The following is a 12,487-nucleotide window of genomic DNA, read 5'->3' as shown; positions in this document are numbered from 1 at the left end:
ACAGCATCCCCAGGAATGTTGACCAGGCATCGATCTAGCCTGACCAGAGTTGGCTGCTCCCACCGGTTGCTCTAGGTGTATGCCCGGTCGACAAGAGGAATCTCGATAAGCCCAATGTCGTTGATGAGAGAGTTGAACATCTTGGCCTCATTGTAGTTGAAAGCATCAGAGCTCTTATCTTCCGGTGCTCGGGTAAGGTTAAAATCTCCAATAAGCATCCATGCTCCATTGATATCCTCTGCCAGGGAGGCTAGCTCCGCGAGGAAGTTACCCTTCTCTTCTCTAGAAGTCGGAGCATAGACGTTCGTGAGGGTGACGGTGCTTGCATCTGCATTGAGGCAAAAACTAGTGGTGAGGGAGAACGCACGCTCAATGGTGTTCGTCAAGGAGCAGAGCAAGGCATCCAAGCAGTAAGAATCCCCCTAGAGGCGCCGTGGAATTGTGTGCTACACAGGATGAGAGGCGCACAGGTAGGAATGAGCTTTTCTTGGCTGGGGGTAGAGAGGTAAGTTTGGTTTCTTGTAGAGCAGCAAAGTTGGGTCGAGCGAAAATCAGTTCAACAAGAACATCTTCGCACCGGCTCGCCTGACCGAGCCCACGTACATTCCAGGAGAAGAAAGAAAGTGCTTGGTTAACATAAGTAATTGCGAGGCACCAATTCACACAACAAACATAACATTGTTGACGTTACAAATATGAGTGTGTACACATTACACTGGCCACCTCTAAATCGGGACCCCAACCACAAGAACTCACAAATTAACAAGCAAAGAAAAACCAACCACACAGCTCTCCAAGACATGGGAGAAGAAGCATCAACGGGCAGAACACAACGCAATGGCCCAGTGCTAACACATCCTTCAACAGGGAAACTAAACATCACACAACCACAGGCACCTCATCCTCCACCTCGGAGAGGTGGGCAAGGCCGCAGACACGTCAATGGCAGCGCAGCTTCTGGAAGAAATCTTGGCATGAGGCGAGTGCTCCAACATGCCGGACTCGTCCAGCGCCGCCTTCATGCGATTCGAGGCCTTGGAGAGGTCGAGCTGAGCTGCCTTGACGCGTGAAGCCTTGGTTGTCACGTCCTCGTAGAAAGGCAACTCCTTCACAGCAAGCCGCCTGCTACGCCGGACCTTGGACACGCTATCTGCCGCTCGCTTGCGGTGCACACGATGACACCGGATGGTGACCTCATGCTCCTCCTCAGCGAGAAGGTCCCCCAGGGACCAGATGGAGGAGCGAGATTGCCTACACGCGGAAGCCGCGCCCTCCGTGTCACTGATGACCAGGTGGGGGTGGGCGCCGGCGGCAGAGTCGGGCGAGCTGGGGTCGGAAGGTTGCGCACCCAGACCCAATTCTATGAGGGTAGGTAGTGCGACCGCCAAGGACCCATGGGATTGGGCCCTAAGACCATATAAGTAATTAGTATATACAATTTTCTATTTGGCATAGTAAGCATTTAAAGGACTATCACAAAGCCCATACCGTAGGTAACTCTCCTTTCCAGTCCTATTCTACTTAACCTGATCCATCAAGCGGAGGGCAGGCCGCAGGCGATGTTTCATTTGATCGTTTCCTGCTGCCGCGACCCTACTTGCTTGCCCACCGATTCGCTCATCACGGTAAGCAACACACCGATTTATTAGTATTTCTAATTTTTTTCTTATTTATTTTTTTATGCGCTATGCTTGTACCGATTGAGCTAGGGTTAAAATTTCTAATTTAATGTATTTGTTTGAATATGATAGATGTTGCCTAAGAAGCATTTGTCGGGTGCTCAGAGAAGAAAAAAAAAAAGAAAACAAGAAAATCAAGTCATAGAATCGAGAGAGGTGCTCTACATAAGTTTTTTCCAGTTTCAAATAATGCTGAAGTCAGTCATGACAGGGGCGGGAACAAGTTGCAGAAGTTGATGTCAATGAAGGTGCTACAGCAGAGCATAATTTAGATGCTGAAGCTGATGCCAATGATCATACTCAGGATCCAGGAGGTGACATTTTACAGCCTTCAGATGATACTGAAACTATAAATATGATGAACAAGAAGATTCAATTTTGACTATTTTTGATCCTAGAACATGGGAAAATCTTGACAATAGCAAAAAAAGATATCTTAATTGAGATGGGATCTGTGAGAGAAATGGATCTACAATTCCCTTGTGATCCCAGTGGCAGACGTTTTTCTTATACTTACTACTCTAGGAAATTATTTAATGGTGAGTTTGTTGACAGGAAGTGGCTGGTTTGTTCTAAACATGTGAACAAAGTTTGTTGTTTTTGTTGCAAGTTGTCTGACAATGTTGTCAACATTATCAGTCAAAATTTTTCACCTTTTAGTAGAGCATGCAAACAAACAATATATCCTTTGTATAACACCAAAGAATGAAATAACTGTCTTGCAAGATTTTGCCATATCACAAAGAGTAAGATTCAGACTATAACATGCGCATGGCATATATAATGCTCTTGGATTAATTTCAAGCAAACATGTATGCACACCTTGATATTTTCCTTCATATTGGAACCATTGTCATAACCTTGACCTCTCACATCATCAATGTTCAAATCAAGAGATCTAAATGCATCCAACAAAACATTAGAAAGCTCCAATCCGGAGGTGTCATCAACCTATAAGAACTCCAAGAAAAATTTCTCTACTCTTGGAATGGTACTTGACATATTAACACAACACACAATTAATGTCATTTGTTCTTCATAGTTCACATCTGGGGTACAATCCAATATAATAGAAAAATACTTGACATTTTTGAGAATCTTTAAGATATGATTTTTCACAGCATTAGAAAGAATAATAATTAAATCATTCTGAATATTATGGCTAAGATAATGATGATAAATTTCATTACATTGAATGCGCCTAATATGTTCTTGCATTACAGGATCAAATTCAGCAATCATTTCAACTGTGGCTAGAAAATTACTATTGTTATGTTCATAAAGTTTCTCATTTGATCCTCGAAAGGCTAGATTTTGTTTAGCAAGAAACTTCACACCAGAAACTATTCTTACCAGGACCTGTCTCCAATGCTCCTTTTCCTTTTGTAATTTCCCATTGCATTTCATTATCAATTGTTTGATTTTTTCTTAATCTAAGCCGAAGCTCATTTCATGTACTCGTGTTTGTCAAATGCTTCACACTATTCTCATGTGTTTTCAGTTTCTCACTAAGATGCTTCCAATCCCTTACTCCATCAGATGCTAACAATGACTTGTTCTGATTTGATTTGAACAACTTGCAGCAAAAACAATAAACCTTGTCCACATGTTTAGAATATACCAACCACTTCCTGTCAACAAACTCACTATTAGATAATTTCGTGGAGTAGTAAGCATAAGAAAGACATCTGCCACTAGAATCACAAGGGAAACGTAGATCCATTTATCTCACGGGTCCTTTCTCAATTAAGATATCTTTTTTGCTATTGTCAAGATTTTTCCATGTTCTAAGATCAAAAATAGTCAAAACTGAATCTTCTTGTTCATCAATATTTGCAGTTTCAGTATCATCTGAAGGCTGTAAAGTGTCACCTCCCGGAGTCTGAGTATGATCATTGGCATCAGCTTCAACATCTAAATTATGCTCTTCTGTAGCACATTCATTGGCATCGACTTCTACAACTTGTTCCCGTCCCTATCATGACTGACTTCAGCATTATTTGAAACTGGAAAAATCTTATGTAGAGCATCTCTCTGTGATTCTACGAACTGATCTTCTTGTTTTCTTTTTTTTTTCTGAGCACCCGACAAATGCTTCTTAGGTAACATCTATCATATTCGAATAAATACATTGAATTATAAATTTTAACCTAGCACAATCGGTATAAGCATAGCGCATAAAAAAACAAATAAGAAAAAAATTGGAAATATTAATCAATCGGTGTGTTGCTTACTGTGACGAGCGAATTGGATCGGTGTCCTTGCCGTTACCGGTCGCAGCCTCGCCGGGTAAGGAGCCAATTGGATCGGCATGGGCGTCTCCTCTCCTCAGCTAGAGCGCGTCGATGGGTAGGCAGGGTCACGGTGGCAGGAAACGATCAAACAAAATATCGCCTACGGGCCTGCCTCCACTCGATAGATCAGGTTACGTAGAATAGGATTGGAAAGGAGAGTTACCTACAACATGAGCTGCTTTGTGATGAGCCTTCAAATGATTACTATACCAAATAGAAAATTATACGTACTAATTACCTATATGATCTTGGTCCCAGCTTCATGGACCCCGGCGGATCGGGTCTCGGCACTCAGCTACGACGTGGTGTGTGGCTAAGCACCTCAAGCACTGGGTGAGAGGTGGAGGCAATGAGCGAGAAACTCGAAGCCCATTCCCGGCGACCGTTCTTATGGGCGCGGGGCCAGCAGAGAGGAGGGCTTGGAGGTATGGCCGCGCCGCTCCCGGATGAGATGTTTGAGATGAAGCAACGATGGATTGCGCGTTCATGATGTTCTGTGCGAGGAGACGTCCGTTCGGCGCGCGAAGTGCTGGGCCTCTCCTGGGGGTTGAATGCACTTCATCTGCTCCGCCTCGTCAGTTTGTAATCCTCCGGAAAAAGTGAACAATGCAAGAAGCAATTCTTTAGTTCATACGGAAGATCCTCCAAGCTGACCTTCAGAATGGTATCAACATTAGGGATCGTCTTTTTAGTTGACTGCAACTCTAACTTCTTGTACACATTTTTCCATTCAGAGTAATTTGGGTGTTTGCAAGATAGTAGACGGCCTATGCATGCAATAGCAATAGGTAGGCCTTCACACTTCTGTAAGAATTTTGCAGCCAGTCCTGTGACTCTGCAGGGCACCTTTTTTTTATCACTATTCCAAAAAGCTAGCTTGCAGAATAACAAATAAGAGTGATTTTCTTGTAGTGGCTCCAGCTTAATTGCACACTTATTAGTTGCCAGTGATCCAACTTCAGATAATCTTGATGTGAGAACAAATCGGCTAGTACAATTAATCGGCAAGATAGGCATAGTATTATTTATCCACACATCTTGTTCCCAAACATCATCCAAGACCAAGAGAAACCTTTTACCTTCAAGATGGTTACGGATGACTTCAACTGCTCTTCTCATATCCATATTGCTAGAATCAGTTGAGATACCAAACTCAATAGCAATGTTCTTCAGCAAGTCCCCATCATGGTAACTCTTGGACGCGGTTATTCATGCAGCAGCATCAAAATCCAGTTTCACAATCTTGTAGACATGATCGACCAAGGTGGTTTACCTACTCCACCCATCCCCCAAACTGTGGTGATTTTGGTGTTTTTTCCTCTTCCAAATCATCGACTAGCCACCCCTTGAGCTTGGCTGCATTACTTTCAATACCCACTAGATCCTCTTCTCTTGCAAAACATGAAGTTTGATTGCTGGATCTGGCATGACGGTCGCTGCTCCCAGCGTAGTTATCCATTCGTGGACATGCATAGCGATCCCTCCTTTCTGCAGCTCCTTTAAGCTCAGCATTGATATTTTGGAGCTCGAGAGCTAGACGGTGCCAAACCTTGACATGCTGGATCCTCTTCTTCGCCTTGGCTGCAAATCCTCCATGCTTGTTGTCCCCAAGCTTGTACATGAACTCATCAACAACATCCTCGATCCGAAAAGATAGTTCCCGGATCTTGTTGACGAAGATGCCAGTGGTCTCATCGGCATCCCTGAACTTCTCTGACTCACGCAGGTAGGCCTTCATGCTCTTCAGCTCCTCCTCGGCTATACGGATCTCACCGAAGAGACCCTTGAGGGAAGCAGCTTCTTTGAACAGAAGGGATGCACCATAGGTTGCTGCCTCGTTCGCCAAGGCCGCACCTAGCTTGCCAGTCAGCACTCCGACGACAGCCTCCACCATGTGTATGGGTACCGAGTGGTGTGTTTTTTTGTGCTTTTGAGTGTTTTGTTTGCTATGTGAACGTGATCACGGAAGGTAATGCCGATCTGGATCTACACTATAAAGAAATGCCGATGCAGAACGGTTGTTCGACTTCAATAGAGCAAAGTCAGAGGTGAAGGGTGCTGACTTTGCTAGACCCCTGTCAGTAGAATTTGACCATCACATTGGTACCAGCTGGACTACGGCCTTTGTTGCATAGCTTATTACTGTGATCGATCAAATTCGCCCTGGCCATGTTCGCCTCAAGAAAACAAGTGCTCGGCATGTGCAGTTGGGTTGCAATTCTAACTTTTTTCTTTAAAGAGATAATTCTAATCTTTCAGTGATGAGCATAGATAACTGTGTAACTCGCAATAGAAAAGAAACCAAAGATATATACCTAGACATGGAAATGCTGCATCCTGTCGTTCTCATGGCCTCTGGTACGGTGGTACCACGTTAAACGCTAATGAAGTCCGCCGTATTCTCCGTCGACTATCCACCGCAGAGCACCTGAAGCGGCGGCGGCGGCGGCAGCCGCAGAAGCGAGGAGGCCGCTCAGCTTCATGCGGCGGCGACGGAGGAGATCTCTTGATCAAGAAAGACCCGAAGAGGCCTCATCATCATCACCGAGTACCCAACAGCCTGAGCCCAAATTCTCCAAATGCGTCAGGCCCATTCTGTAGTGTCTTCACTCCTCTTCGGGCTAGCGGCCCGTGTAGGACCCGTGTAGGAATCGGCCCTGCCCATCAAATTGCTCCACGGACACACAGACTTCTACGCGCCAAAACTTTGCTCTGTTTCAAGAAAACAGAGCATAGCACGCTGGAACTTGCTCTGTTTCCAGAAAACAGAATAGGGCAGGAGACCTCACCTTCTAAATTTCGATGAATTTTTCCTCACCTTCTTTGCACTTATCCTTATATTTGTGGACCCTGCTTCCAAGAGGCTTGGGCCAGATTTCCATGGAAGCAGGGAGCCGTGCAAATCATGTCCCTGACGTATCTGGGATCAATTAAATCCGGACGGGCAAAATGATGCCAAGCTTATCAAACTGAAGAAACTATATGAAAGGTAGCCAACGACTGCAAAGTATGCCAGGTCCATCGAAACGAAAGCATATGTATCAGGTTGAGCAGACCGAAAACAAAAGACTCTGCAAGTTTATCACAGGTCATCCACGGAGGACATCAGGCAAAAACCATTCCTACCGGTGATGACTTAACAGAAACCTGAACATAAACCAGCAAAAGAACTGCAGCCAGAAAATGACAGGGTGTTTTTCACCTCATGTTGGCTGGTCACGCGCACTGCTTCGAAATCAAACAACTAGAGATACTGCCTCCGTTCCAAATTATAGGTCGTTTTGACTTTTCTAGGTGCATATATATTATTATGCATCTAGATAGAGGGAGTACATAAGAACCAACAACATTTTTTGTTTTTTAGAGTTCATCCTGATTGCAGTCTCATATCTCATAGTCACCTGACTTCACGTTCTGCCAACTGCAAAGACACTTCACTGCCACTTCACCTTTATGTCTTGAAAAATTTGCCTGCATTATTTTCCCCATTGTTAATCCCGTTAGCAATTGAATGATAAGGGCAACTTGATTGGTTGCCGTTTTTGCCTCCAAAACATGCCAAAATACTGTAATGACACTCCGACATGTATAAACAACTTATTTCACCCCTCAACCATTCAGTCTCAGAAACGTTTGTGCTAGTTTGGTTATTGCCCTTGAACTAATTCCCATACCATTGAACTAAACTAAAATAAATAGAAGAAGACGTAATGGTGCTTCTTGCTCATGTGCTCTTTTTTTTAAAAAAAAAAGAATAAATAACATACAAGCTGGAAGAAACATAAAAGTAATTGACACTATTTGGTATTGAGCTTATATGATCTGTAATTATTAGTATACATGCATATGAACGCAGAAGCAAAATGTGAGAAAGAAGCCTCGGCATGCATCAATAAATGAATATGAAGTAATTTAATTATATGCATTAAACGGCAGTATCAGTAATAAAAATAAAATAAATATTTACCTCTGGGAATAGCAAAATTCAGACAATTCATGCTTCAGTCAGCGAACCCTTTCACATATGTTTTCTCAGTTAACACAACAACCTTTCTAATGTGGCCGATCTTCATATGCTCTTAATTGCCTCCATCTGATTCACTTTCCTGCCTAAGCTTGTCTATGAGCTCCTCAGAAGTGTCTTGCAAACGTAATTTCTCAAGGGCTGTAAGGTGCTCAATGCCTTGAGGATGTGCTTCAATTCTGGTCATTCTGAAAACACTAGCTCAAAAAGGCTTTCCAGTGCACCTTCTTTTATTTTGACTTGGCCAAGCTGCGGAGCACTACATGCTCCTAGATGTTGGAGTCTAGGAAAGTACAGTTTGTTTCCATCATAGATCTCCTGAAGCTCAAGAAAGCATAGAGTTGAACCTGCGCGTGTGTATATGCTATCATGAAATCCTGTGTGCTCCTTTAGTTACTGCACTTAAATTATAAACGTGTTACTGAATACCATAAACAAGTTGGAAGAAATATAAAAACATCTAATTGACCCTAATAACTGTGTCTAGCAGCTTATGTACAAGAATTTGTGAGAGGAAGCAACTGAGCATGTACTAACAGATAGATGAAAATAGGAGCTGGGTATGGTACCTATATGCATAGAGCGACGGTACTGATAAAAAATAAAAAACTTACCTTGGGAATATAGCAGTATCCACACCTAGCTTAATTCAACGAATTCTTTCCCGTATGTTTTTCTCTGATAATATAATAACAACCTTTCTAATATGGCTAATCTTCACAAGTTCTTCATTGTCTTGATGTCCTCTACTTTCCTGCCTAAGCTTCTCTATGAGCTCCTCTGCAGTGTCTTCCAAACGTAATTCTTCAAGGTCTTTGAGGAACTCAATGCCATAAGGGAGACAATTCAATTCTGGGCAGTCTGTAAACATTAGCTCTTCAAGGGATTCCAGTGCGCCTTCTTCAATTTCAACTCGGTTCAGCTGCTGAGCACTCCATATTGCTAGTCGGCGGAGCCTAGGAAATGACAATGCAGAAAAGAACAATTTCTTCCCATCATAAGCCTTAACCAGTTCAAGGTAGCATAAACCACCTAATACCTTGAGACTAGAAAATGAGTCTTCATCAAGTTTGGAGAATATAAGAGACAGTTTAGAGAGATTGTTAAGGTGTAACCAGGATGAGAGAATCCTAGGCATCCGTTTCTTTTCCAGCCACCCTTGCAATACAAGTTTAGAAAGTGTTCCGGGCAAACAGAGTGCTTCCAAAGGTAATACTTGATTTTCGTCTAATGCTGCAATGGACAGATGAACCAGATGGCTCATGTTCATTATAGCTCTGCAAAGGTTTAAAGAGTGTTCACTTTTGACATCGCAAACAGAAAATGCTCTTAATTCAGTCAAAGATGCAACATCGCATAGAGTTTCTAATGTTGCTTCAATAGTTTCCATAGCATGCAGTCCGGTTAAGTTCCTTATGGTCCTAGGCACTTTAATTCCACCATAACGTTGAAGAGTTCGTTCCTTGTGCAGTGTACATGCGTAGAGGAACCAGAGCCTCTGTAGTTTCACTACTTCCTCTGGTAAAGAGAGCAGAGGAGTAAACAAGGCATCCAGTACTTCTAAGTTTTTAAGTCTTCCTAATGCCTTTGGTAGAATTTCAATTTCAGTATATCTGAGACCCAAAAATCGCAGATTGAACAAGTTGAAGACCTCATTAGGCAACATTTTGATTTTAGTACCTTGCAGATCTAATGTTGACAACAAATGGGAAGACATAAAGATAGGCCTCAGCAAATCAATATCGACGTCACTTGTGAAAGCATGAATTGCACGGAGATGTGTTACACCAGATTGACATAGAGGTTCAATATTGGTGCTCTGTATAGATAATCGTCGTGTGCTGTCTACTGAAAATGTCTCCGGGCCCTCATAAACTTTACCAAAGCATTCTTCCTTTGCTTTTTCAAGGGCAAGATGGTGGATGATATCATGCATTCGACAACATTTCACTCGTCCAAACTCATTCTTCTTCACGACTTGTAGTAAACTTCGGTTTACAAGCTCATTCAAGCACCCCTCTGCCACTTCTTCGAGTGTCTTACTTTCCTTTTTCTTTATGAATCCAGCAGTAATCCAATGCCTTATTAACCGCTTTCTCTTCAATAAACAATCCTCTGGAAATATTGCACAATGCAAGAAGCAGTTCTTCAATTCATATGGAAGGTCCTCCAAGCTAACTTTAAGAATAGTATCAACTCCAGGAATAACATTATTAGTCGACTGTAATTCTAACTCCTCGTAAACATTGTTCCATTCAGTTAAGGTCGAGGGTTTGCAGGACAATAAACGACCTATGCATGCAATAGCAATAGGCAACCCTTCACACTTCCGTAAGAACTTCATGGCCAAATCATGTAACTCTATAGGGCAACTTTTCTCATCATTATTCCGGAAAGCTAACCTGCAAAACAACTTCCAAGAGTGATTTTCTCCCATAGGATCTAGCTTAACTGCACAGTTACGGGTTGCTAATGATGCAACTTCGTATTTTCTTGATGTGAAAACAAATCGGCTGACCCAGTTTGTCGGAAAGACATCCATGATTTTATTGATCCATAAATCTTTTTCCCAGATATCATCCAGAACTAAAATATACCTTTTACCTTTAAGATGGCTACGAATGACCTCAACTAGGCTTCTCAGTTCCATGTTGCTGACGTCAATTGTAATGCCAAACTCTCTAGCAACCTTCCTCAGCAATTCCTCAACTTTGTAACTTTTTGACACTGTTATCCATGCAGCAGCATCAAACTCCACTTTCACAATCCTATAGACATAATCAACTAGACTAGTTTTACCTACGCCACCCATCCCCCAAACAGTGGCGATTTTGTACCTTTCTTCAAAATCACCTACTAACCACCGCTTAAGCTTTTCTGCATTATCCTGAATACCTACAAGATCCTCGTCCCTTGCAAAACATGAAGTTTGATTGGTAGTTCTAGCATGATGGTCACAGTCTCTAGCACCTCTTTCCATCCCTGGCATGGCATAAAGGTCCTTCCTTTTTGCAGCATCTTCAAGCTTGCAATTGATATCGCGGAGCTCAAGAGCTAAACGGCGCCAAGTCTTGCCGTTCTTAAGCATTTTTTTCATCTTGGCTCTAAACCCTTCTTGCTTGTTGTCCTCAATCTTGTATGCAAACTCATCGACCACATCCTCAATCCGGAAAGCTAGATCTCGAATCTTATTGACAAAGATGCCAGCAATCTCGTTGGTATCCTTGAGCTTCTCTGAGTCATGCAGGTATGCCTTCATGATCTCGAGCTCACCCTCAGCTTTGCGGATCTCCCCAAAGAGAGCCTTGAGCTCAGAAGATTCCTTGCAAATGATGGATGAAGCATAGGTTGCTGCCTCGTTCATCAGGGCCACACTGAGCTTGCCGAGTAGCACTCCAACAACAGCCTCCGCCATGGTGTCCTGGTGGGCTTGCTTGAGAGCTCAGAGTTACAAGTGTATGACAGTAGCCTCGTGAATTCCAGATTTCATAAATTAAACCAACTGAGTTTTCGAAGCTTGCCTTCTGCTCAACTATCTGAACTTCACAAATAACAACAAACAAACAATGAACTGATGAAATTGATGAAGGTTTTACCAGGAATGGTAAAGAAGACAGGCATATGTAGCAGACCGGTTCATGCTGAACTCACAATCGACTTTGAGAGTTGGAGTCGCGTCTGGGGATGATTATCATCATCAACCAAAGAGGTAGACAAAGAGACTGGTAATAAACTAGGGGCAGGACCTTGACATGATGACCTTCACCAAATTTACAAAGCACATATACATGGGTTAGGTGAGCAGCAGAAAACTGATTGATGCATGGGTCATAATCATGCAGCAAAAAGTAAGTCTTTTCTGGCATGTCTAACCTTACAAGTATCATCTTGTGGCGTCACATGAATTGGCCGCCAAACAAAAAAAGCTGGTACTCCATGCAGCAAAAGGGCTGTGCAGAGTACCACTGATGATAACAGCGACAGTATCAATTTTGCTTACCTGTCTATAAAATACAGATAGCAGTGGAGTTTGCAGTTGCAGGGTTCATACATGACCTCTATTGATGAACTAAAGAGTAGTAGCATCTGCAAACATCCAGCGAGGACAGTTGACTTTCAAATGTTCATTGTCACAAAAAAGCATCGGCTTGTTCGCGGAAACTAGGCTAGATTATAGGGCAAATTCGAAAGATCAGATTTTATTCAGTACCATTAACCCCCTCCCCTGTCAGCGCATTGAGATAAGCCGCCAGTGTGGAAACAAGTGTATTCCCCTCGCCCATCTTTATCTCCGCAATGCACCCATCGTGGAGCACAGCACCACCAATTATCTGCACCCAAATATACCAACAAAAAAAAACCTCAATCACAAGAACCAACTCGTGCATAACATTTCAACACTGACGAAGGAAACATTAGTACCTGGACATCGAAATACCGCATCCCCAGCGTCCTCCGAGGTCTTTTACGGTGCACAATACTACTTTATA

The 12,487-nt window shown here is 42.9% G+C and overlaps 2 protein-coding genes and 1 pseudogene across 6 annotated transcripts; all 3 read right to left on the bottom strand.

The window, feature by feature from the left end:
- Window positions 1–71: 71 nt before the first annotated feature.
- Window positions 72–3,506, bottom strand: LOC117834242 (uncharacterized; annotated as a pseudogene).
- Window positions 3,507–5,246: 1,740 nt separating this feature from the next.
- Window positions 5,247–5,867, bottom strand: LOC117834241 (putative disease resistance protein At1g50180). Its single transcript, XM_034713862.1, has one exon. It carries the CDS (start codon window positions 5,865–5,867, stop codon window positions 5,247–5,249), a length of 621 nt encoding a protein of 206 aa, XP_034569753.1.
- Window positions 5,868–7,127: 1,260 nt separating this feature from the next.
- On the bottom strand, window positions 7,128–11,758 carry LOC117866771 (disease resistance protein RPM1). Of its 5 annotated transcripts, none has more exons than XM_072295776.1 (4): window positions 11,630–11,758; window positions 8,612–11,533; window positions 7,941–8,393; window positions 7,128–7,444 (listed from the first exon to the last, which is right to left on the bottom strand). In XM_072295776.1, the coding sequence occupies exon 2, from the start codon at window positions 11,410–11,412 to the stop codon at window positions 8,647–8,649; it is 2,766 nt and encodes a 921-aa protein (XP_072151877.1). In that variant the 5' UTR covers window positions 11,413–11,533; window positions 11,630–11,758; the 3' UTR covers window positions 7,128–7,444; window positions 7,941–8,393; window positions 8,612–8,646. The 5 variants fall into 5 exon arrangements, with proteins under 5 accessions (XP_072151877.1, XP_072151878.1, XP_072151876.1 ...); XM_072295777.1 differs by having other exon boundaries at window positions 8,612–11,538; window positions 11,630–11,684; XM_072295775.1 differs by having other exon boundaries at window positions 8,612–11,717.
- Window positions 11,759–12,487: the final 729 nt, after the last annotated feature.

Source organism: Setaria viridis, chromosome 8, assembly GCF_005286985.2.
Source record: "Setaria viridis chromosome 8, Setaria_viridis_v4.0, whole genome shotgun sequence".
In the NCBI taxonomy this organism is placed as follows: domain Eukaryota; kingdom Viridiplantae; phylum Streptophyta; class Magnoliopsida; order Poales; family Poaceae; genus Setaria; species Setaria viridis.
Note: the sequence above shows the minus strand (reverse complement) of the source record. Positions and strands in the feature narration are given on the sequence as shown.